Here is a 26,338-nt window from a genome sequence, read left to right as displayed (position 1 = left end):
TGTAGGGTTTCATCACAACTTGTCCTAGGTCACTGTCCTTAAGCAGAAATGCATTTTCTAACTGCCTCACATAATCCCACTTTCAGCAACAGTTATGGGGATATTCATAAGTCGCTTACTGATGCAGCATATTGGAAAATACATCAAAAAAGGTAAAAAACCAACAACCCTCACCTTGTCCTTGTTTCTTTTTAAGGAGGGATGCACATGCTGCATTAGTTGCCATGTCAAAGGCCAATTTCTTCTCATTATTTCTTAAATCTGTTCTAGCACCTTTGTGAAAACAAAATAGAGAACACCACAATTAGAAATTCAGAGGTGAAACTATCAGGTCAAGTGTGTCTCACCTGTGGTCCTCCCGATGGAGCTTCTGTACTCTCAGCTCCCTTCAGCTTCAGCCAATTTTCCAGTGGTCAGGGATGATGGGAGTTGTAGTCCAGCAGCATCTGGAGGACCACAGCTTAGTCGCCCCTGTGTTAGCTGCATATCTTTGCTATCCTTGTTAGCAACTTTCCTCTAAAATGAAACTAGTTTTCCATTCTAACTTCCGATGCAAAATCTCTATGCTAATAGAGATTCTAAGGAACAGAATGACGCCACTTTGCCATCTACGAAGAATCATAGCATTTTTTTAACGGAAATTCAGATTGTTTGTTGGTGGGGAATGAGTGTATCTTTTTGTATAAAATGTGCACTAGGGGCAGAATTCCACACAGCACTCAAAGTGGAATGGGGGGAGGGGAGGAGGTCCACTCATGTAACAATATTTTTCCATCCTCTCCTCACCTCGTACGTCTCCTCAACCTGTTCTGCAATTCCCCACCCACCCCCAGAGCAGAGTAGGGGGCATGGAAGAAGGTAAGAGATAAAAAGTCCCATGTGCAAGTGAATGTCATTATGCACACACAACAACACAGATGAATCCTGCCCCAGTGTAAAATATCACCTCCATATCAGTGGAATAATTCCTCACATAACTGAGAAGGTGGCTTTCATAATTCAGAACACAGCTAGTCCTACCCTAAGAAGGAAGAACAGGCTATGGAAGGAACCATATTGCAGGGCTTCATGGGACACAAAACTCCACTAACAAAGGTGGCATTCAGATGGCTAATGAACACAGCAAGGATGTTGCAGATTGCACTCTTCTTCTGTGGGTGCGGCGTTCTAAGTCAGGGGCAGCCCATTCCATTTTGCCACCTGAGGCGGAAGTGGAATGTGCTGCTCCTGCCCCCCACGCCCACCTTGCACCAGAATACCCCCCGCTTGCCCAAACTCAGCAAGAGGGAGGCATTCTGGAAGTGGTGGAAGCCATGGGGCAAGCAGGGCGCCTCCTTCTGCCCTTCCACCGCCTAAGGCAGGTGCTTCATCCCACCTCATTGGTGGGCCAGCTCTGCTCTGAGTAATTTCTTGCAGGTCTAATAATAATAATAGCAATAATACCCCACCCATCTGGCTGGGTTCCCCCAGCCACTCTGGGTGGCTTACAGCATATATAAAAACATAGTATTATGTAATACTTGATAATGAGCTAGGACAGAACAATATGAGCACAGAGAGCTTGATCCAAATCTCTTTGACATAGGGGGCAAACAGTGAAGTATTGTACATGTCTACACAAAATTATCTTCTTGAGTTCAGTGGGGTTTGCTTTCAGATAAGTGGCCATACAACTGCAAACCAAGGGAACTCTGAAGATCTTGTCAATCCATGGAAAATCTGGATTTTTCTTTCACAATATATTGTAGTATTATATATTATAATTATTATAATATATAATACATAATTCAACTAGTATGTCAAGTGAGAAAATAATAACTGCATTATAGAAGGTAAAATGATGCCACAAAAACAGCTCGTTCACAGTATACATTGCGAACTGGGTACGCAAATGTGTACCTATGGCTCAGTTCAGATGTGCATATCTTGGCTTAACAAACTGAGGAATGTATGAGCCTTGTGCTCAACATGTTTCATCCTATCACCAATTCTACTTTCTCAGTGTGCTACTATTAACCCTGCAACACTTCAGTTAACTATAGCTTTGTATTTTGTCAGTACCAGGAAATTATGGTGTCAGAGCTGCTTCCAGATCCTAGCTCACAGAGGATCACGCTAGCCAGCGTTCACTTTATAAAAGTCTTTATTGAGTTACAGTTTCCATTCTCAAGCTGCCATGTGCAGCTCTACGTCTTATGGGTTAGACCGGCGAAGCTCCGTCTGAGTCTCCGCCCCCTGTACACCAGCTTAATACCCTAGCCTTACTCCACCTTTTCCGCCTGACCGTTCTTCTCTGGGTCCCTCTGCCCCCCGCGGTCTCTTCCTTCCTGGACTCTTCTGACGCTGACCCCCCGGACCCTTCTGTCTCCTTGCGTCGGGCTTTAGGACCTGGCTCCCTTTCCGGGCTGCTTACTGCGCCACCTTCCTGTGCATTTGAACTTGGCGCGCGCGCCCAACCTTCCACTTTCCGCTTAACCGTTTCTTCGCTCCCCGATGGAGGTGTGGCCACTCCTGACTCATGCCCTCCCCTCTGCTGCGAGCTGCCAGAGCTCGATACCTGGCGCCCTTCCTCTCCACTGCGCTCTGTTGGTGACGCTGGCCCCGATTTCCAACTGCTCCCCTCTGAGCCCCCTCTGGACCCTTCTTCCTGGGGTGTCCCCCTAGGCTCCCCCCTTGCTCTGGCCACTGGTGCTCCTTTCTGTGAATCTTCTGATTCACTGGAAAGACTCGGAGATCTCGGGTCGTCGTCATCACTCATCTTTTCTTCGGCCTCCTCCCCCTCGCTCTCTGTTTCCTCCCTTGCCCTCGCCTCTGCTCCTGAACCCCTGACATATGGTTACGAGGATAACAACAACTTTAAAAGCAACTGTGATTCAAGATCCTAGCTCAATGCTGCCAACCATAGTTTCCCAGTTCAGATGTAACATTAATGGTTCATTACCACAAGAAGTGTTGAATTATTGTGTGGCAAGAAAGTGGAATGGAAAGAGAAGGTATGGGGACACCGCGTGCAGGCATAAAACTTGTGCATTTCTTAGATATACACATCTCGCCAGGGCCCGTGCTTATGACAGGAATGTCTTGGTAAATGCAATTACCTTTTGCCAGCAGTGTTTCTACGATATCTGCATAACCCTTCCATGCAGCAGCATGCAAAGCTGTGTCCCCCAGTTTATTCTGTGGATGCAGAAGTGGGGAAACCCATCAAGGTTAAAATGTGGCAACAGAAGTTTAGATCATGTCAATGGTAATCAATCACCATTATCACAAACCCATTGTGGAAAGCCATTCAATGTGTGATTACTTACCTGTTGGTTTAGTTCTACATTTGGCTGCGTCAATAATACTTCCACTATATCTGCATAAAGTGAAAAAATTGGGAGTGGGGATATCGTGAGAAACTGGAAGTTGCTTTGTTATATTCAAAACGTAGCAGGAAAGTCAGGATCTAGACCAGGTGTCTGCAACCTTTAAGACAAAAAGAACCACTTGGACCCGTTTCCGAAGAAAAAAAAAACTGGGAGCCGCAAAACCATTGCGACATTTAAAACAAATATATCTCCGGAGCCGCGATCTGACAGCGGGCGGGAAGGTGACATTGGGACGGTGCGTGACTAACGCACGCACCGCCCCCATGCGACGTCACAGCCAGTACAGCGTCCGCCACAGTGGGGAGTGTCGGGGCGCACAATGCGCCTCCTCTCCTCGCTAGTATCCGCCCCGGAGCCGCGGCAAAGGTGTAAAAGAGCCACATGCGGCTCCGGAGCCGCGGGTTGCAGACCCCTGATCTAGACTCAATCAGCTCAAAAAGTGAGCTGTGAAAGTTGAATTAACTTAAGAGAACTAATCTATGAAAGCTGATACAATCTCTTTTTAAAACCCACATTCTTAATTCAGGATCACCTTTCATTTCTTTTGTTTTCTGCTTTGCCATTATTAAGAGCACATGATTTTAGATCCATATTTATTTCCAGAGGGATTGCCGTGTTGAGTCTCTTCCAGCCAAAACAATAAAACTCTGTGGCACCTCAAAGGCTATTAAATTTATTATGGCACCAGATTTTGTGGTCCACTTATCAGGTGAGCTGCGGGTATATCTATAACTATAAAAACACACACACATGGTTGGCAAAGTGTGGGCATGGGTGGAGAGGCAGGATGTAATCAGTAAAGGTCAGGAGGAAATGAAGAAGTACAGAGAGTGATATCATAGAACCATAGAATTAAAGAGTTGGAAGGGACCCCAGGGGCCATCTCATTCAAACCCCTGCAATGCAGGAATCTCAACAAGTGGTTCCCCATCCAATATGAAACCATACTGGACACTGCCTAGCTTTGCAAATGTGCAGGCAGTTTTCTTGCTGCACCACTCTGCAGGAATTCCTTGAGATTGGCTGCCAATAAGAGCAGACCCTACTGGGCTGTATCGATGGACAAGCTGTCTGACTTGGAGTAAGGCAGCTTACTCCCCCCCCCCTGTTTTTTTAGTACTTTTGAACTGCCACACCGTAAAATATCAGGGCAGTGTGAAACGATTAAGACATGAATCACCATTAAAAACACACCATATAATCATTAAAGTGACTGGCTAAATAAATTTTAAAAATACAGAATAAAACAGTTTACAAAGGCCTGACAGCATAAAAAGGACCTCAAGAGTAAGGCTTGAAAGTGAGGAGTGAGATGGCCTCTGCAGGAAGAGATGGGGCCCACACAGAACCCGCAACGCTTCATGTCTGGCTCTAGCTGAGGCCAATCCAATCTTATTTCTTAATTTCCCTCCCTCTTCCTAATTTAAATTGTATCATACAAGAATTCAGACCGTTACTGATTGCAGTAGAAGAGGAAATACTAGCTGGCCCATTAACCCAGTGAATGAAAGCTCCAAGAAGAAGGGTGTTCGTCTTCATTCACTTCTCATGTACCTTTGTGTCCACCATGGCATGCCCAGTACAAGGCTGTGCTCCCAGCTTTGTCTAAGCCATTGACGCCAACTCTGTTATCCAAACACTCCCTCAGCCAGCTCAGGTTTCCTGAAACAGAAAAAGAAATATATTTTTCATAGAACATAACGGAGTTGTTTTTCTTGGCGGAGGTGGGTAGAGGGAAGAAATAAATTATTAAGCTAAATCATACTGAGAATGATGAGTCTCCCTGGTATGCAATGCATTTCAGCTCTTCATCAACAACAGCCCCAGATGCTACCAAATCACATTATTGCTGCATGAATGAAAATGATATGCAAATTCTACTTCCATTCAATATTCTGCTTGGGAGACAACTGTCTTTTTAACAAGCAAGCTGCTTAGCTTTTAACAGCCTATACTGTTGAACCTATGCATTATGCATTGCTCACATTATCAAATGTCACCTGTCCAGTAAAGAAAAACTTGTATGATGCAAGTCAAAACTATAACCAAGAATGACAGTTCTACCTGAATCTATTTCAATTACAGTTCGAGTTCTTCCAAATTTTGTAAAAGTGTATTGCTTGCTAACCAGCTCACCTGAAAGTCAGATCCACTGGACTTACTTCTGAATAGGCATGCAGAGATTTGCACTGTAAGGATTCGAAATCTAAGTATGCACATTGCTTGTTTGGCCAGTTTACAAGAGCACCAATCCAGTAGCTTCTGTACCCATGTGGCTGCTCAGTATGAGCTGAGGGTTTCCCTTTTACATATTGTCCTGGTTTGCACATGTGAAAAGGATCTAGGGGTCTTGGTGGACCCCAAGCTGAACATGCGTCAACAGTGTGATGCAGCAGCAAAAAAAGTGAATGCTATTCTAGGCTGCATCAACAGAAGTCTAGTGTCCAGATCAAGGGAAGTCATAGCCCCGCTAAATTCTGCCTTAGTCAGACCAGACTTGGAATACTGTGTCCACTTCTGGGCACCACAATTTAAGAAGGATGCTGACAAGCTGGAAGGTGTGCAGAGGAGGGCAACCAAGATGATCACGGGTCTGGAAACTAAGCCTCACGACGAGTGCTTGAAGGAGTTGGGTATGTTTAGCCTGGAAAAGAGGAGACTGAGAGGAGATATGACAGCCATCTTCACATATCTTAAGGGCTGTCACATGGAGGAGGGAGCATACTTGTTTTCTTCTGCTCTGGAGGGTAAAACTCGAATCAATGGCTTGAAGTTGCAAGAAAGGAGATTCTGACTAAAGATTTGGAAAAACTTTTTGACAGTAAGAGCTGTTCAGCAGTGGAACAGACTCCCAAGAGAGGTGATGAACTCTCCTTCCTTGGAGGTTTCTGAGCAGAGGTTGGATGGCCATCTGTCCTGGGTGCTTTAGCTGTGATTCCTGCATTGCAGGGGGCTGGACTAGATGACCCTTGGGTCCCTCCCAACTCTAAGATTCTGTGATTCTATATTCACAGTAAGCCAAATCAGGGTTTAGCTTGCACATATGAGGACGGGTATTCCCAGGAAGGATGACAGCCACTTTGCTCTCCCTGGTTGTTTTGCAGCTGTGCTGCACTGAGCTAAGCCACGGCCTGGCTCTGCATATTGTCTGAACCTGGTCTTGTGGGTTTAGCTTTCTCTAGACTAACCATGATTAGTTACTCTTGGTTTCCTGCTCATTCGTCTGGTGTTGGATAGCATGCTAAGCCAAGCCATGGCTTAGCTCAGTGCAAAGCAACAGTGAGACAGCCAGGGAGGATGGAAGTGGCTGCCATCTCCCTTGGGGAGCCTGGGCCTTGGCTTAGTATGACGTGTGAAGCTGGCCATGGAGGAGGGATAAGCCTGCAGTGGCGCCAACAGCTAGGTTCTGAATACATCAATTTAAACTAGTAGGGGCCTTAACTACTACTAAGACTGAAATGCTATATACATTTACCTTGAGGTACTGTATATACACGTGTATAAGCCGACTTTTTCAGCACATTTTTTATGCTGAAATAGCCCCCCTTGGCTTGTACGTGAGTGAGGGTCCCACTTAACCAGGGGTCAGCCAACTTTTTTGGGAGGGGGCTGGTTGACTGTCCCCCAGACCGCATGGCGGGCCAGACCATGTGTGTGTGTATGTGTGCGTGCACACACACCGGAGGGGGCTTCTCTCTCCCCCCTCCCCCCAGCCTACCTATGGTGTGAGTGGCAGAGGCGGTGGTGGCAGGACCAGTGGTGGGAAAGGACTGGCTGGCTTTGGAGAAGCGCTGCCCTCCACTCTGCCAACCGCGGCAGAGCAGCAGAGGCGGGCGGCAGCAGGGGAGGGATGAGCGGCCCTTTCTTGCCACTGGTCCTGCTGGCGCCGCCCGCCTCTCGCAAAGGCGGGCACAGGAGCCGCGGTTGGGAGAGGCACTGCGCTGTCTTTTTTATCCTGTTAGAAATGGATCCCAATACAGTGGTACCTCGGGTTACATACGCTTCAGGTTACAGACTCCGCTAACCCAGAAATAGTACCTCGGGTTAAGAACTTTGCTTCAGGACAGAAATCCGGCAGTGTGGCGGCAGTGGGAGGCCCCATTAGCTAAAGTGGTGCTTCAGGTTAAGAACAGTTTCAAGTTAAGAATGGACCTCCGGAACGAATTAAGTACTTAACCCGAGGTACCATTGTACTTCTAATACTGGACCAGAAGGTTGTGTCAAGAGCAGAAGAAAGCAATAACACTACTGCAAGTAGGGAATTTTGTGTTGACAAAAAACATGTGAGGGAGTGGTGGAAAATGAAAGCTGACTTGGAAAAGATTCCAAAGGCAAAAAAAGCTTGATGTGGTTTAACAACTTCATATGGGGCTCTAGAGACTGAATTGCATCAATGGGTTATGGAGTGTCGTCAAAATGGTTACTGTGTAACACGCATGGGAATTCGCTTACGTGCTTTTGAAATGGCTGAAAATGACAAATTAAAAGCACCAGGCATTGAAAATTTTGTTGCCTCAGCAGGATGGTGTACCCACTTCATGAATAGGTTTGCCCTATGTTTGCGGCAAAGAACAAAGATTTCACAGAAGTTGCGAAAAGACGATGAAAAAGTGATGTCATTCCATTCATTCATCATAAAACACAGAAAGATCCATAGCTATGATGTGGGAGATATTGGAAATATGGATGAAACACCTATGACCTTTGATCTTCCAAGCAACAGAACTGTGGCAAGTTTGGGAGACAAAACTATTTTACTCAGAACCACAGGAAATGGGGGGGGGGAACCATTTCACAGTCGTTCTGTCATATTTGGCTAATGGAACTAAGCTGCAGCCTGTCATTATTTTTAAAAGAAAGATCTTGCCTATAAAGGTCAAATTCCCACCACGAATTTCAGTGCGCGCACATGTTAAAGGCTGGATGGATGAAGACGGAACAAAAAGATTGCTGGAAGAAATTTGGAACGGCTAACCAGGAGCAGCCTTAAAGAAAAAAACATCATTGCTACTTTGGGATATGTTCAGAGCCCACACATCTGCTGACATAAAAAAGTCTTCTCAATTTACTTTGGCCATTATTCCAGGTGGGCATAATAATAATAATAATAATAATAATAATAATAATAATAATAATAATAATAATAATAATAATAATTTATTATTTATACCCCGCCCATCTGGGCGGCTTCCAAAAGAATATTAAAATACTGTGATACATCAGACATTAAAAGCTTCCCTAAACAGGGCTGCCTTCAGATGTCTTCTAAAAGTCTGGTAGTTGTTTACATCTGTAGTCTGCTTACATCTGTATTGTACCCCCTAGATGTGTGTTTACATAAACCTTTCAAAGATCGTGTGCGAAAGATGTGGCATGAATGGATGTCACCTGATCAAGCCTGACTGACAAAAGTTGGAAATCTAATGAAGCCCGACATAGAATTGATAGCAAAGTGGGTTTGTGATGCATGGGAAGAGATCCCAGAGGACATTGTGCAACCCGCCTTGAAGAAATGTGGCATTAGTAATGCTATGGGTGGCAGTGAAGACAGCACTTTGTATGAGAACAGCAGTGATGGTGGTGACTGTGAACTCAGTGATGATGACAATGTCTTTGCTGATAACCTCACACCAGCTAAAGCTGAAGCTCTGTTTGGGCATACAGATGATGAGGAGGAATCCAGTTTTGAAGGATTTTAACTCTTGTGTTTTAGCTTGGTTACCGATTGAGCTAAGGCTTTTGAACTTTTAAAGTTATTGTTGATACCATATTGTTTTTGTTGACCCTCTTTTCCACTTACAGAGCTAATTTATTGTTATTCTTTGAAGTAAATATTCAAAAACATTTAACCTACTGGCGCCTCAATTAATGTAATTTTATTGGTATCTATTTTTATTTTTGAAATTTACCAGTAGCTGCTGCATTTCCCACCCTAGGCTTATACTCGAGTCAATAAGTTTTCCCAGTTCTTTGTGCTAAAATTAGGTGCCTTGGCTTATATTCGGGTCGGCTTATATTCGAGTATATACGGTAAGTTTCACTGAACGCAATGGCCCTTACTTCTGAGTATACATACACAGGGTTAGAAGGAATCCTCATTGAACTTAGTGGCAGTTACTTCTAAATAAAAATGCATTGAAAGCTGAAATCTTTCCTGGTTTGCATCTATATTAGAATTGGTTTTTAGGATATTTTTAGTGTTTTTATCACTTGTTTGCCACCTTCCTTTGAGAGGAAGGGTGGGAGATAAATGAAATAAATAAATAAAGCATTGAATTAGGGAGATTACCATTTTTAAAATTATATTTATGAAGTGTAAAAGCAAAACAAAAACCACAGGGGTTACTATATTGTTAAAGTGTTATTGTATTCTGTGTATACAGTGTGATTATAACCTGGACTAATGTCATTACATCACAATGATTTGTTAAAGCTATTAAACTATTCATCACCATATACCCGCATTAGTATACCATCATTATCAAACCAATTATTTAATATTTATTTGAAAATGTGTATTTAAATCTAGATTTGCAAGACAGCTTACAAAAGAGAAACATAAAACAAATATAATACAGATCAAAAACATTAGAAATAAAAGCAATTATCATAGTAACAGTAAAAATACAATTTTTTTCTATCCAGTTATTTAATCTGAAACCATTATTCCTTTCCCAGTACTAAAAGAATTGATCTATTGTGCCTATTTCTTTCTGCAAATAAATATATTTATTCTGCAAATCAAGACTATTTGTCCAAAATACTCAAGTCATGCAACAAACAATTAAACCCTCTCTCTTAGAAGTAAAATGCCTTTGTTGTCCCACACAGACATCCCACTCTCATAGCTTTCATATTTTAAAGAAACTTCAACAACCCAATCTATTTCATCCCCCAACCCAATGGGAAGAGAACCGATGAATTGCTTCTGTGGCAACCCAGAATACTGTGGTAACTGAATACACAAGCCCGGGGGGGGGGGGATCTGATATACTGCAAACTTCATCTGTACCCACCTCTCTTGGCAGCTTCATGCAGTGGGTTGTCAATGGATTCTGCTTGTTCAGCCACTAAAACAAAAGGAAAAACACACGTCATCTTAAGCAGGTGACTCCTTTGATTCCTGCACCTTGCTGAACGGCCCAAGGTAACTGAAAGCCGTTAATTTCCTTCTTCCTTCTATGCACTAATATGTTTAATATTTATCAAAGGCCAAGGATGTAAAATATATATATTAAACTCCTTATTGTATGCACTATAAGTTTTGATCCCCAAGTTTCAAAACGCGGAAAACTTGCCTGTGCCAAACAGAGCTCCTCGCGAAGCTTCCTTTAATTTAATGTTGGAGAAGCTCTGTGTCTACAGAGCCCAAGGTGGCCACCATGACAGAAGAAAGGGCATGCGGAAGAGGTGACCTCTGGAGGCATAGCTTGTCATGCAAGTTATACATGCTGAAATTGTCTTGATCGAGACAACACGGAGGCTCAGAACTGGCACTGTGGTGCCTTTCCGGCAGCAAGACATACCATGTCTGAGCCTCTTTCCAAAGCTCTTCCGGGTTTGGAGGATGTTCTGTCTGATGGGGAAGCAGGCGGCCTTCTAAAAGGAAAGCACTCCCCCTGTTGCATCCAGGCAGCCCCACCCTCCCCCATCATTCTCCCCTCCCCCAAATAAAGCGGCAGCAACATGGGCTGTTGGAAGGCTAGCACTGCAGCGCCGCCCGACTGGGGTGAGCCCTTCCTGAGTGGAAGGATGCTAAAAGTCTGCTGTGCATGCAGAGCTCAACAAAGAAGGCCTTGGATCTGGGCCAAAAATACTGAGGGAGATGTGACTATTCTTGGGTTCTTGAAGATATCTCAGGACTTATGCAAATCTACAATTCCCAGGGAGTTGTAAATCCAGCTTATAAATCCTACTTAGTTGTGAATATTCTTCTATGCTTCAGCAGGACAAGAAACATATTTAGCTTTTTTGTTTTTAAAAAATATATCTGATATCTCTTCAGCACTGTGCAGAAGTCTTTTTATTTTCCCAACATTTATGCTGATCTGTTTTATTCTGTCTCATATAATCTTTATGCTATTTTTAGAGACTTATCCTTTTCAGCATTATCATCATCATCATCATACATGTGGTCCTAAAGTTTTAGTGAACGCTCCCCCCATAATAAGACTGAAGGTTGCGACATACATTTTATTAAAAAATAAATACCGTATTTTTCGCTCGATAACACGCACCCGACCATAACACACATGTAGTTTTTAGAGGAGGAAAACAAGAAAAAAATATTCTACACGAAACAGTGGATGTATGATTTTTGTGGTTCATGCTGTGGCCACAGACATGTGATCTGATGGTGAGTTTGGGGTAGCCCAATGCAAAAATCCTGAGGATCCATGTGGATCCATGTTTGTAACCACGTTTTTGCACCACTGCGGCCCCAGGCAACAGTGGGTGTGTGATTTTTTTTGGTGCAAACTGTAGCCATGGTCATGCTATGTGATCTGATGGTGAATTTGGGGTGACCCAGTGCAAAAATCCTGAGGATCCATGTGGATCTGTGCTTTTAACCATGTTTTAAGTGGGGAGGGAAGGAAAAGCACTCAAGGGACAAGGAGCACGCGTGGAGCAAGCTCTGCTTCTCTCCCTCCCCCCCCCCCCTTAGCGAGCTGAAAAACTTTGCTGGAGGGACAGAGAGCCTGCTTGCTTTAAAGGAGCCAACTGGACAGGAGCCACTTACACTCGTGTAAACGGCTCCCCTCCCCTCCCACTTTGCTCCTTTAAAGAAGCAGGCACTCTGTCCCTCTCTCCTTCCCATTCAGCGGCTCTTCTCCCGCTGGAAACCACAGAGGAGGGAAGCATTCGCTCCGTAACACGCACAGACATTTCCCCTTACTTTCTAGGAGGAAAATAATGCGTGTAATGGAGCGAAAACTACGGTACATTAAAAGGCATCCACTTGTGAGGTTTTTTTGCTTCTGTCTGTCCAGCAGATGGCACACAAAAGAACCCGGATGCATTCTTCCAGTTAAAAGGTGTGTTCTCAAAGGAGCTCTCTGCCATGAAACCATTTTTAATGCCCGGTTCTGGCATCACATTAGAAGATACTATATTTCTTTGTATCTGGATCAGAGACAACCCCTTAAAAATTACAAGCTGCATACATCCTTACAGTCCACATCTGTGGTGGAGAGATATATCTTGAAAGGTAAAGCAAATCTGGAATATACCATAGTTGCTGGGGATTAGTCCAGTTCTTCCTTTACAGGTTCCCTTCCACCAATTTGTGTCACTCTGGAGGGAAAAGAAAGCAAAGCTGAAAAAGGGAACAATGACTCCACTTGAGATGTACTCTGTTTATTTAGCACGGTCCAGTTGTTAACATTTGTGTTTGATGAACTCACCATATCCGAAATGTAGATAATATCTCCTTCTTCAAAATACAGTTCATCTGGCTGAAACAATAAAGAGGGTGTTTGAGTTTGCAGACCAGTTTTAGAAGAATATCATTGTTGCAGCCTTGCCTAACAACATTTTAGGATTTATCTTCTTCATTCAGTTTGAGGAAGAGGTACAAACCATCAATCAAATGGAAACAGGGCCATGAGAGTATACACCAACTCAAAACTCCACAGAAGGTCTGCCTGTGTCTTTGGCGGAGCTTATATTTAAAAGGCTGAGGTCTGTAAGAGACATTTCTGCTTTTCTTGCTAAGAACATCTTTCCCTTCCACAGTTGCTTGCTCACAGGAAGGGAAACAGAGGCAAGGTTGACACCAAATCAGCCATCTTCTGAGCCCCAACCAACGGGGTCTGCCATTTAAATTCTTCCCCAATGCCTCAACAGTGTTGCTCCTGAGCATTGTGGGAAATCTTAAATAGCAGGCAGCTTGCAGGTGAAAAGGGAGCCAGGGAGGACAGGCAGTCCCAGTTTAAAGGGGGGACCAGTACTCCTGGTGGGCCTGAATAGAGGATCAAACAGGAAAGAATTCTGAATTCGATGAACTGCATTCTTAGCAACTTCTTTTACTTTTGAACCTTTCCATGCTTTCTACCCGGCACTAGGCAGCCTTCGCTGAAATCTCCTATGCAGCCTGTGAGCAAAAACAAGGTCACCGCAGCCTTGGCCCCATAAGACATGCACTGAGGCAGTGAAGAGCTTATCTTGTACTGGGGAAGTGGAAGCTGAGAGCCCTGGCAAGCTGGAAAACGGGAAGGGAAGAAAGGGAGAGGAGCAGGAAGGTTGCTTCTGCCTCCGAAAAAAGGCTGTGGCATCTCTGCCCCAAGTGGCAAGGCAACCACAGGGAAAGGAAAGGGAACGGGGCTTTTGCTGCCCCCTGTTGCCACCTGCTGGCTTGCCAGGGAATAATAAACCAGCTAACAGCTACTGAAGAGGCCAAACTACACATGATGCAGGACATCTGGGATTGGTTCACTTTACTGTACCTGAGATTTCACCCATTTTTACTGGAGTTGTGGGGCTGAGAAAAGCTCAAAGCCCCAAAGCTCCTGTTTGCACTGCAGTGGGAAGCATGTGTGTGTGTGTGTGTACTGAGCCTGCATTATTTGGAGCAAGGGGTCAGCACATCTGGCTGCTAACCAGAAGGTTGGTGGTTCAAGCCCACCCAGGATTGCTGTGGGCAGGATTCCTGCACTGCAGGGGGCCAGACTGAATGGCCCTCGAGGTCCCCTCCAGCTCTACAATTCTGTGATTCTGTGATTTGCTTTGTGCTGCAGAGTTAATAGCAACTGGGGGAGGAAGGCAAGGATTAAAACCTTTGCTCCAAACAAATGGGGGGGGGGGGCTCAAATCAGGCAATCCAGTCACAGGTCTTCTGTGTCATGTGTGCCACCTCCGTCCTTGGCACTGGGAGCTCAAGACTTTCAGAAATGCAGCATGGCATGCCGGCTCCTTAGCAACCATCATTTCCTGCACCTGAGAGGCTAGCAATATAAACAGCACCCTGCTTCTCATCTAAGCCTCTCATAGGGCACCTCTGAAATATGAAAGATTAAAGTCCACCCCGGTCTACCCAGAGCTTTTTTTTCTAAAAAAATGTTTAGGGGATACTCTCATTTTCCTACACATATTGAAATACTGCCCCTCAATGAGGCCAAACTTCACAAAATGTTTAGGGGTATGCGTACCATGCGTACCTGGGGTCAAGGATGCCTTAGAAAGAGAGTGAGAGTTTACACTGCGTTCTCTCAATCAAAGACACACAAGGAACCGTGCTGGTTGTTCTCTCAAACATGTCCATTTTTGAGAGGGTGAGGGGTGTATACTCTGGTTTTCTGAAGTGCAGCTGTGGAGGCCGCACTTGGCTTTCCTTTCTTGCCCTCAGTTTCTCCTAACATGGGTTTGGAGGAGCAGAAGGAAAGAGACTGGGGCGAGAACATGAGACAGCAGAACATTAGACATGGGAGGCTTCCAAGAGTGGAGTTGCAAGATCACCCCAATATATTTAATTTACAGAGTAGCTTTAAAGTGGAAAAGTTGGACTAAGGCAGGAATAGGCAAACTCCGACCCTCCAGATGTTTGGGACTACAATTCCCATCATCCCTGACTCTGGTCCTGTTAGCTAGGGATGATGGGAATTATAGTCCTAAACATCTGGAGGGCCAGAGTTTGCCTATGCCTGGACTAAGGAGTTGTGGTGGTTCCATTTTTGCTGGAGGCTTATCTGTCGGACCTACCTTAGGACAAAGTTAATTATTAGCCAAAAGGCAGGCCCTAGAAAAAGGAATATGCCTCACCCATCCAGCATTATAGCAGAAGACATCTTGAGTTTGCTTTTTCTGCTGTTCCTTACTGAAAGGATTTGTAAGAGAAGATTACTTTGTAAGCCTTTGGCAAGATGCGACTGCTCAGAAGGCATGCTGAGTCAGCAAGAGAAAAGAGATTCCAGTATCTTAAAAGGATGTTGTGCAGCTTGGTTAACACTTTCTCTTAATGGATTCAGACAAACTTGAAGAGGATGCTCAAAATCTTGGATGTAATGACACTGCCAATCCACATCTCTCCAGGGGGGCAAAAGCAGAACAAAATACAGGCTTTGCCCCCTCCAACTTTCCACCCTACTTCTCACTTTTCAAGCAGTTTGTTCAGAAACTAAAATACTTTTGCTGAAGTCAGTTGGATTTAGAACTCCCTCCCTCATCCATTGTGTGACTAAGATGCGAGTTGGTCATATTGTGCACTCAGAAGAAACACTGTTGTGTTGACAGACACCAGTGCATGCACAATTAAGGCCAAATCCTTGGTTAAGGTCACATGGCCTGTCCACTTATTTAGAGGCCAAAACTACCACCTGAGCATGAGACCTTGTTCTTGAGCAAATATAAGGAAGATCAAACTGCAGCATCGGCCTCTAAAGTGTTTAGATCTTTCACCTCTGTGGGTACAATGTAAATATCAATTCCTATGTTTTATTATCACAAGGGCGAGGTTGGGTTTAGCTGCTAAGTCATATTAAAAAATGACATTTCCTTATTTTAGAGGGGAGAGGGGAAATAAACTTAAATACTTACAGTTCTGGGTTCAAATGTATACAAGGCTCTAAAAACTTTGACTTGTCCTAAATATACAGAAAGAAATAAACATTAATAGAATATTTTTTCCTTTCCCTAAGCTTGAATGAATCAATCATCCATGTCCCAAACTCAGCCAACATTTTAATTGCAAGAGCTCTAACGACAGTCTAAAGCCTGTTCGTCAGGTTCATGACACATCAAGGAGGGAAGGTATAAAAACAAGTGAAACACTGGACCCTCAACCTGCGGCTTATTCAGTCCATTTTGAAGGTAAAGAAGGTGTGGAAAATACATCTAAGTCTGAAGAAAAATGTACTCCAACCAAAACAGAAGACAGCATAGATTCAGCCATTTTACTGAGCAAAAGTTCTGGATTGCAAAATGTACACTATGACAAGCTAATTGATAATCTTGTGCAAATGTCAAAGAATATTAATATTTTATAAACATCCTTGCATTTTCATTCAGTTTGTTCCTTTAAATAAAGTTCATTTTCAGATGAATACAAGCGTGTGGTTTTTTTTTAATCTTTATATATGCATATATCATTAATTGGAAACAAAAACCACTGCTTAATAATATAAAAATAAAGATAACCATGTTTTTACGTAACTCCTAAAGTAACTCGATCTTATCCACTTAACCGCATCATGGGGTTGCACTGTTCATATGCTAATCAAATATACACCCTCTTTTACAGAAAATAGGACAAGGGTATCACACAGCACAGGACAATATAATTTACAGTGGTACCTCAGATTAAGTACTTAATTCGTTCCAGAGGTCCGTTCTTAACCTGAAACTGTTCTTAACCTGAAGCACCACTTTAGCTAATGGGGCCTCCTGCTGCCGCCGCACAATTTCTGTTCTCATCCTGAAGCAAAGTTCTTAACCCGAGGTACTATTTCTGGGTTAGCGGAGTCTGTAACCTGAAGTGTATGTAACCTCAGGTACCACTGTAATTATTAATTGCGGTTTATATAATTGCTGTTTTTTGTAAACCGCTTTAAGGGATTTTTAACAATCAAATGGTCTGTGCGTGTATATTTACTTCTTAAAAGTGTTTGCAGTAATTCTTACCACAATCCTGTAAAGCAGATCAGTACTGTTATCACCATATTAGAGAAGGGTAAACTGAGAGTGGCCTAGTTTGCACACAACACTAAAACATTACTTGGCTGTAAACTTTGCTGAAATACTAATATATTGGTTTAGGATCAAGTGCTAATCTGCAAAGTATGTTGCAATTTTCACCTCTTTCATGCACATACCAAACCTATGAAATTAAGCTCTAATTATTTCCGTGTTTTCTTATGCGTATGTCAACAGCAACCACAACAGACTCAAGACTGTTTTCCTTTAGACTTTTATGTTTTATGGCTCCCTTAAAGGGCCATGCAGACAGACAAGAACAAGCAGCAGACAAAAACAAACCACGTTTTTCCAACTCAGAAGATAGTTTGCTTGGGAATTATTGCTCATATGCAAAGTTTATAAAAACCAAGGGCTGTTAGAAACTAGCAGGGGTGATGGGATCAGAGCAATTGCAAAAAAAGAGAGAAGTAACTCCCAGTATTCATTTAAGAATATTTTTACCATAATGCTGTTTTTTAATGGAAAAGGTGCTCTTTAAATGGTCTGAGATTATTTTAATTGCTGCAGCTGTTTGAGAGGGCTGAAGTCAACTCAAACAAACGGACTATTGTTTTTGAACCCAAGGGCTTTTCTATCCTGTATTTCCCTTTAACTTCTTTGTATGGCCTTGCAGATAATCATAGAAAACTATGTCCCTCTGTCAATGTTTTCTGTATTAAAGTGTTATTTTCCTCCTCATTTGCTTCTGTACTCCACCCCCAGCTACCCCGCACATAACAAAAGAGCACATTTTTAAACATATGTAGCTGCTTTTATTGCAACATTTAGTTTGGGCCCAACTTCTCAGGAGGAAAAGCTTTCAACATTGGATGAGGGAACTGAAATTGCCCCTATACTGCAAGGAAATGGTTCTGTGGTGGAGTCCTCGTGTCCACTGAGGAAATGACGTTGAACTAATGCAATGTTGCATTACATTAGCTGCCTTACAGGAACTTGGGTACTGGCCTGGACTAATATAGTAATGTTCAGTTCTGCTTGCATGCAGGCAAGAGAATGCCAGTGAATTTCTAAGGGTCAAGCCCAGGCCGGCCCACCCATGAGGCAAGGTGAGGCAACTGCTTCCGGTGGCAGCATTCATAGGGGCAGCAGATCCTGATGCAGATCTTATCCCCCCCCCCCGCTGCTGTGTAAGTCTTCACCCACCCCTTCTGTTCTGGTGTGGAGGGGGGGGGTGTTTTGTGGTTTGCCTCAGGCACCAACATGTCTTGGGCAGGCCCTGGCCATACCACACAGGACATTTCTTCATTTAAAACATTCAAACCCTGCCTCTCCACAATGAGCCATAGGCAACGTAAGTTAAATCAAAAAACTTTAAAAAAAACTTGACAGCAACAATACATGCAGCACAGCAGTCACAAAGAACAGAATAGCAGAGAAAAAATGATTTTTTAAAAACACATGCCATCATAAATAATTTAACCACAGCAACTAAAACAATTTCAAAAAAGGTTTTGGCCATCCTACAGACTATGTGGGGGTGGTGATACAAGAGGAGCGAGTTCAAGAGCCATCACTGAAAAAGCCCTCACTCTGGTCCCAATTTGACATGTTTGGCGGGGGAGTGGGAGTTGGGACACACGGGTCACAGGGGGTGGGGACGTCTGATTATAAACTCAATAGGCACCTGTAGTCAGTCTCCTGTATTTACCCCCCTGCATTTACCACCAGGTTTGGAAATTCATTGGCATTTCCTCTTGGCCAGCTTTCCATTTCCCCCACCATCTCTCTGTGGAGAACCACATATTTATCCTCACAGGGCTAAAAGCAGAATGCAGGGGAAATGTAGGGGGAAACTAGCAGAGAGGAATGGGCGTTACCTGTCCTTTTTGGTTTCTCATTTTTCCAATCTTAAATTCAGCTCATTACATTTCCTCATCAGTTTTTGATATATATATTTTAAAAAACAATCCTCACAAAAATGTGTCAGCATTTCAACATGCATTTCCCCAAATATATACATGCCTGCCTGTCATTTTGACTAATGCACTCATTTTCACAAGCCATTTTTCCTAACACATTTTGTATGCTACTTCCACTAATATGAACATTTTAATGCTCACCTTCACCTAATACACACTTTTGTTACTTGGAGAACTACATAGCAAAATTTGGAGAAATGCAAATTTCACAGAAACACTGCATTTCAGCTCTCATATTGTTTTGGAAAGTGGAAATAAGGGAGTTTCATGTGAACAGAACAAATTTTCTTCCCCATCCCGAGTTAAAAGACTGGGAAATGACATGTATTTAATTAACATCATACATCATTTGAGCCCAATAGGATATGCAAGTGGAATAGGTCTGGAATAGGTAGTCACCCTACCCCGGCCTGGGAACAGGAAGCTTCCCTGACCCCTTACGGAAACCTCTTAGCTTCAGTCCTTCAGTTAAAATGTGGGAAAATAATAATGGCCTACCAAATAGAGACTGTGAGAATGATTGAAATAAAGAATATGACATGCTTGAACCACTTAGCTTATTAAGGGTTGCTGAGAATTGTAGCTGTGTGAGGGAGTCTTTGAGGAAAAGATTTTTTTTTAATGTACTTATAAGACAAAGTGTGTGCACAGCCCCAGAGGTATGTCCTCCTGAGTTCAGTGGGACTTACTCCCAGGAAACTGCAGCTTTACACACATCTAAGGAGAGAGGGAGACCTGTTCACCATCAAGACTTGTTCACTTTCATATGCCTTTTCTAATCCCCAGCAAGCAAGAACTGTCCTTCCTGAGCACACTCATACAGGCATGCGTGCCCTCACAAAGGGCCAAATAATATCAGCATTGGGACTATGCTGATGTGGGAGGGCACTTTTCTCTCGCTTCTGCTTTTAGCATAATATCCTTTAATACTTGTCCAGACCGAGGCATTCTTCATCTTATATCACAATGTATACAATTATGGCTGTTGTATTTAAATTATCCACCCTGCGGCCCTTTTGACCACAATGTATTTGTGGAAAGTGCAGTACACAAATAAGTTAGCCAAGCATAAGGCCTCCTCTGTGGCCTGTGGAAAAGAGGGGTGTTGTTAGGTGCAAAACAATTAGATACTTTGTTGAGCAAAAAATATAAGAGGTGAAAGAGCCACGGCCTCCTCGATTTTGAGAACTCTTAATGCACAGGCAATAAAATGGCTGCAGCTCACTATCTGCTGAATCCATCTCTGTCTTCTTTGATAGGTAAATTGTTCAGGTTTTGTATTGGAATTATATAATATTTTTGAGCAGTTGCTTTCAAAATCTAGATTATGGAGTTCAAATTATAAAGACAATCCTTACATTCCAGAACTGTCCAACTATGAGTCAATGGCTTAAGATCTGGATTAAGGGCTGTATCTCTTCAGACAATTCCAGGGTGCAATTTCAGTTATTTCACACACACACACAGTGTTTCTGCTTACCAAATTAAATTTTCTTCTCCCCTCATACGTGCTTCCTGAATAATAACAAATTTCTGCAAATTGTTCTATCCTTTGGGTGGCCAGAGTTTTACAACTTTAAGCGTTCCAAATCCCTTTCTCTTCAATCAAGCCACCGTAGTTCAGATGACAACTCTGAGATAGGTTAAGAACTTTGAGAACTTAAAAAAAGAAAAGTCATTTATCCAGGGAGAGTCCACATATATATGGGCCTATTCCTACCTCTTTTTCCTACTGGTGATGGTGGAACTGTCAGGCATCATCCTGGCAACTAGGCATTTTCACTTGGTCACAAGTGACAGATAGTCCAGTGCAAAACGCACCTGGCCCCTGGCTAATTTCAAACCTTGCCAAAATGGAAATTACCAGTAATAGCTGTAAACAGGACAAATGTGCTTGTCGCAAAAAACAGCTTCCCAGGGCACATTATTGTCCCTCAAATAATGGCTCTGGACTTGAGGGGAGATTGAAAGCTTTTTATTGACAGCAGGTTAGAAACTACATCTCTTCCTGATTTTGTATCTTTTCCACTAGGAAACTGAAACAATAGCTGGTTGCAACAGATTTGCCACAGTTACCACGTTCAAAGGCTTTGCTAAGAGCCTTTGGTAAACCTTAGAGTTACAGTGGTGCCCCGCAAGACGAAATTAATTCGTTCCGCAATTTTTGTCGTCTAGCGAATTTTTCGTCTTGCGAAGCACGGTTTCCCATAGGAATGCATTGAAAATCAATTAATGCGTTCCTAGGGAAACCGCTTGCCAGGCTGGCGGTGCGGAGAAGGGCTTTTCTCCCCACCGCAAGCCTTCAGCACAGGTACGGGAACAGAGGGGAAGGCGCGCAGCGCTTTCCCTCTGTTCCCGGGGCTTGCGTGGGAGGAGGGTTTTTCCTCCCCACCGCCAACATTCAGAACAGCATTCTGAATGTTGGCGGTGGGAAGGAAAACCCTTCTCCCACCCCAAGTCTTCAGGACAGCCATCCGAAGGCTGGCGCGGGGAGAAGGTCTCTCCGCCCCCCCCCCCACGCCAGGCTTCGGTGCATCCTTCAGAGGCTGCTGCCATAGTCACGCGTCACTTCTCCAGCTGGGAGAGGGTCGCGGGGGGCTGGTTTAGCCCCGCGCGCGCTCTCCCGGCTGGAGAGGTGACGGGCGCCTATGGAGGCTCCTGCCATAGGCGCGCGTCACTTCTCCAGCTGGGAGAGGGTCGCGGGGGGCTGGTTTAGCCCCGCGCGCGCTCTCCTGGCTGGAGAGGTGACGGGCGCCTATGGAGGTTCCTATGGAGCTGTTCCTGGAACAGCTTTCCGAAGTGGGGCGGCTGGGGCAGGTGACCCCGCCCCCCGCCCCACTTCGGAACAGCTGCAAAAGACGTCAGGGGGAAGCGGGGAAGCGAAGCGCTTCGCTTCCCGCTTCCCCCGGACCTCTTCTGAAGCAAGGGGCTGGGGGGAGATCGCTATCTCCCCCCATCCCCTTGCTTCAGAAGAGGTCCGGGGGAAGCGGGGAAGCGAAGCGCTTCGCTTCCCCGCTTCCCCCGACGTCTTTTGCAGCAAGGGGCTGCAGGGAGATCGCTATCTCCCCCCATCCCCTTGCTTCAGAAGAGGTCCGGGGGAAGCGGGGAAGCGAAGCGCTTCGCTTCCCCGCTTCCCCCGGACGTCTTTTGCAGCAAGGGGCTGCAGGGAGATCGCTATCTCCCCGCAGCCCCTTGCTTCAAAAGAGAAGACCCGCTGTCCCCGGGGCAAGCTTCGTTTTGCGAAGCAAGCCCATAGGGGAATTCGTCTTGCGAGGCAAATCGCGGACGAAAAAACCTTTCGTCTAGCGAGTTTTTTGTCTTGCGAGGCGTTCGTCTTGCGGGGCACTACTGTATTATACATCCTCCAAGAAGGTATGTGATCCCTGAAACATGTCCAATAAACTGTAATAAGAGCTTCAATCAGTAGCTAATAGACAGAATGAGCCATAAACTACTCAAGTCAGCAGTGGCGTAGCGTGGGGGGTGCCAGGGGGGCAAGCCGCACCGGGTGCAACATCTGGGGGGGGGGCGCGCTCGCTGCCTCCGGAGTCGCCGAAGAGCCTCGGGCGCAGGCTGTAGCAGAGCCGCATGTCTCGCGGAACCGACGAGCTGTGCGCGCGTCCCGGCTGAAGGCGCCCGGCAGGCAGCGGCTCTCAGCGCTCGCCGCGGAGGACGCGCCAGGCAGCCCCTCCTCACAGCCCCGCCTCCGCCGCTGCTGCTGCAGCTGCTGGGCCGTTGCATTTTCCTCGCCTCTCTGCCCCCCCCTCCTCCGGGCAAGCGGCGTCGTTTGGGTGGCAGCGCCAGCGACAACTCGCAGGTTAGGGGTTAGGGGGGCGCAAATTACGTGCCTTGCCCCGGGTTAGGGGGCGCAAATTACTTGCGTTGCCCCGGGTGCTGACAACTCACGCTACGCCGCTGCAAGTCAGTGCACTAGCCCTCTTGCACTTAAGTCACTTGAATCTAATTCATTGCATTGCAGCTGAAGTTTTTGGGTTGTGTAGTCTTCTCACACGCAACTACAGAAACAGGGTGTTGAATGCTCTTGAATCTGTGCCATTTGCCCCTCTACCACCAAAGCCCCCAATGCCCACCCAATGGAATATCTTCATGAATGCTAATATCTTATATTAATATATTTAATCTTATATGATATTAAACTGAGATTAAAGAATCAGGGAGTCAGTACCATTTGCCTCCTTGGCACTCAGTTTAATCTCAGTGGTGAATAAAAATAAATAAATACAGCTTGCAGAGAAAATCCATATTTAAAAAACATCAATTTAATCCAAGAGGTGCCCCAAATATCTTTGAACACACCTAGTTTCTTGAAGGATCACCTCACCCCATATGTGCTCACTTGAATGCTGTGATCTGTGGCACTGGAACTTTAACAAGAGCCACAAAATATTCTTTCTGTACTGCCAAGAAACTGTTATTTTAGTGTAGCAGCACTAAAATTATTAAGCACGCACCTTCACTCTATTGTCTCTGGTGCCTGACTGATATCAGCAAACATCTTGTTTCCAGCCAGCCTAATCAGGTCTGTTGTTTTAGTTTATGTGTTTTACAATTACCAATTTTAAGTACCTTGTTTTTATTTTTAAGGGATATTTTAAATGAATATTTTAGATGGACTTGTAAACCACTTAAGATATTTTTTGTTCTTCTAAGCAGCATGTAAATATTGTTGTTGTTGCTGCTGTTTTAAAATAAATAAATCCTGCAGTTCCTGGGCAGCTACAACACGCATGCCTCTCTTGGTGGCTAAGGCACCTGATGAGTAACTAAGGCAGGCCTGTTAGACTACAATTCCCATCACCCCTGGCCATGTTGGCTTGGGCTGATAGGAGTCCCAACAATCTCTGGAAGGCCAAAGGCATGTGGCAGAGAGCCTAGCAGCTGACTGCTGAGCATCCTTTATCAGGATCTCAGCCCATGGGGCAAATGTTTCATCTACCAGCCTGTCCTATAGCGAGGAACAATTCAAAACCAACTCACTCTCCAGCATGATTCCGTTGAGGCCATTGGAACAAACCCTGATAAATGGGGAAAGCTATACCATATTTGAAATGGAGAGAACAGGTCCTTGTCTGTTCAAAAGAGAGTGTGAGAAGAATCGACATCTTTGCAAAGCACAAAGACACACCTTAGAACTTTTCAGATTTATTTCTACTTCTGATAGATGAATTTTATTTTGCAAGTGGTGAAACAGGCGGGCCTCCTTCGCTCTTCCCCAGATGCCAGGTCGTGGATTGGGCTGGTGGAGCACGAGACTCTTGATCTCAGGGTTGTGGGTTGGAGCCCCACATTGGGCAAGAGATTCCTGCATTTCAGGGGGTTGGTCTAGATGACCCTCACGGTTCCTTCCAACTCTACCATTTGGATACTGTGGTGGTGCAGAAACTCCAGGGTTCAGTCTTGGTGCCTCCAGGGGGCTGTGAGAGGCCTCTGCCTGAATCCCTGGGCAGCCCCTGCCGTCCACTGGCTGGCACCTGGGCCTGGTAGAAGGCACCTCCCTCCGCTCCCACCCAAGAGGTGTCTTTCTGCGGCTCTTCTCTCCGGGCCTGCAAGCTCAGGGAGGCGAGGCAGCTTCGAGGCTTCTGCCCTGCCTGGCGGGGCCACGGACGGGGCGGGCGGGCGGGGCGCCTGGGCTCCTGCTGGCTGCCACCTGCTTGCCCAGCTGCATCAATGCACCAAAGCTCGAGCGGCAGCAGCAGCAGCGGAGGATCCCACACGCTCGAGGCCCCCCCGCGCCCCCCCAACTCGACGCCCTTCCTGCCCCGACCCGGCCGAGGGCGGCGGCGGCGGCGCTCTGGCCCCTTCTTCTTTTTGACAGTGACAGCTTCTCTCGAGCCCCGCCCCGGGCGCAGGGGGCAGCCCACCGCTCCCCGGACAGCGACCCTCCGCCCGCGCATCGCCAGGGCACGGAAATGCCGCCTGGCTGGCGGGGGCGGGCGGGCGGGGTCCACGTGTCAGGGAGTGCCGCCGCCGCCGCCGCCCCTCTGGCCCCTTCCCGCCCCTTACCTGGCTTGGCCGGCTTCGGGGGCGGCTTGGACATCGCTGCGCGAGCGGGAGGCGCAGCCAGGCGGCGGGCGAGGGGCTGGGCGGGCGTCGCTTCCCGGAGAGAGAGGGCGGCTCGCCGAACAGCCCCGGCCGAGCGCAGCTGCTTCTGCGAGCGGGAGGAGGAAGTGGGACTGGCAGAAAAGGGGCGCCGGGCGCCGCTCCCTCTAGCGGCCCAAGTCCAGCACTGCAGGCGCGGAGAGGCGGAGGGAGGAGCAAGGCGCCAGCTCGCCCGGCGGGCCGCGTGAAGGGGCGGGGACCGCAGGAAGGAGCCAATCGCTGGAACCAGGGGGCCGGACTGCCAGCCTTGGCCAATCGTCAGGCCCCCTTTCCTTGGAGGGGGCGGGGCGTGCGCCTGGTTCATGAAGGGCTCCCCTTTCTCGGGGCGCTGCTCGGCGCGTCCGGCCGCGAGGGCGAAGGTAGGGGCGGGCGGGGGGGGGCGCTTGATGCCCCCAGAGGCTTCTCGTGCCCGGGGCAAGGAGGAGGGGGCGCCCCTCTCGGCTGCCCGGGCAGAAGCCGACTGGCCGGGGGGGAATCGCCTCCGCCGCTGCACCGGAGGCAGCAGGCTCGGTTGGGGGGCAAGAGCGGGGGCGCGGGGGGTGAGGAGAAATAGCCAGAAGTGCTCCATGGTAGGCCGGCCTTGCGTGCATCTCTGCCATCAGATGCCGCGCCGCATCATCCTTAATATTTTTGGCTTCAAGGATTTTATTGATAATTGGAGTCTCAAAGCTTTTGAGAAAAAAATGCATGTGAAATGTTTGGAACATGTTGGCTGCTGCTGATAGGCTCCCTTAGTGCCACTTAAACCAGTGTCTGCAGTTTCTTTTAAGTGTAAAGTCGCATTGCCTGGCATGCCTGGCTCACCTGCTTGGGTAAAAGCTGTTCAGGGCTACTAATCTCAAGGTGCTTGCTAGAAAACAAACTGTATTGCATTTGGTGGGACTAGGACTGGGCTGCCAAGATGCTCTAGAAGTGAAAACTGTAATTGTGTTGGGATCACTTTTAAATATAGCATGTTATGGTCATAAAGAGCCAGTGTGGTGTAGTGGTTAGAGTGCTGGACTAGGATCTTGGAGGCCAGGGTTCGAATCCCCACTCGGCCATGAAGCTCCCTTGGGTGTGATCCTGAGCCAGTCACCGCCTCTTAGCTCAACCTACCTCACAGGGTTGTTGGGGTTATTAAATGAGGGGAAACCCATGTGCCCATGTTGAGTTCTTTGGAGAAAAAAGGTAGGATATAAATGCCAATAATAATAATAATAATTAATAATAATACTGCAGTTGGGAACTATTGGCTGC

General features: G+C 46.0%; 1 protein-coding gene across 6 annotated transcripts in view; it reads right to left on the bottom strand.

The window, feature by feature from the left end:
• The window catches only part of OSTF1 (osteoclast stimulating factor 1), a 28,655-nt gene extending 3,500 nt beyond the window's left edge, over positions 1–25,155 (bottom strand). For all 6 annotated transcript variants that reach the window (XM_081213896.1, XM_081213898.1, XM_081213895.1 and 3 more), the window contains exons 1-9: positions 25,004–25,155; positions 15,903–15,949; positions 12,776–12,826; positions 12,602–12,665; positions 10,388–10,441; positions 4,926–5,033; positions 3,309–3,358; positions 3,099–3,177; positions 175–273 (exon numbers count right to left, since the gene is read on the bottom strand). In XM_081213896.1, the coding sequence (XP_081070022.1) occupies positions 175–273; positions 3,099–3,177; positions 3,309–3,358; positions 4,926–5,033; positions 10,388–10,441; positions 12,602–12,665; positions 12,776–12,826; positions 15,903–15,949; positions 25,004–25,037 (586 nt within the window). In that variant the 5' untranslated portion in view covers positions 25,038–25,155. The remainder of the gene's footprint in view (positions 1–174; positions 274–3,098; positions 3,178–3,308; positions 3,359–4,925; positions 5,034–10,387; positions 10,442–12,601; positions 12,666–12,775; positions 12,827–15,902; positions 15,950–25,003) is intronic.
• Between the last annotated feature and the right edge of the window lie 1,183 nt (positions 25,156–26,338).

This window comes from Podarcis bocagei (assembly GCF_964188305.1).
Source record: "Podarcis bocagei genome assembly, chromosome: 11".
NCBI classification, from domain to species: domain Eukaryota; kingdom Metazoa; phylum Chordata; class Lepidosauria; order Squamata; family Lacertidae; genus Podarcis; species Podarcis bocagei.
This window is presented reverse-complemented; position numbering and strand designations above follow the sequence as displayed.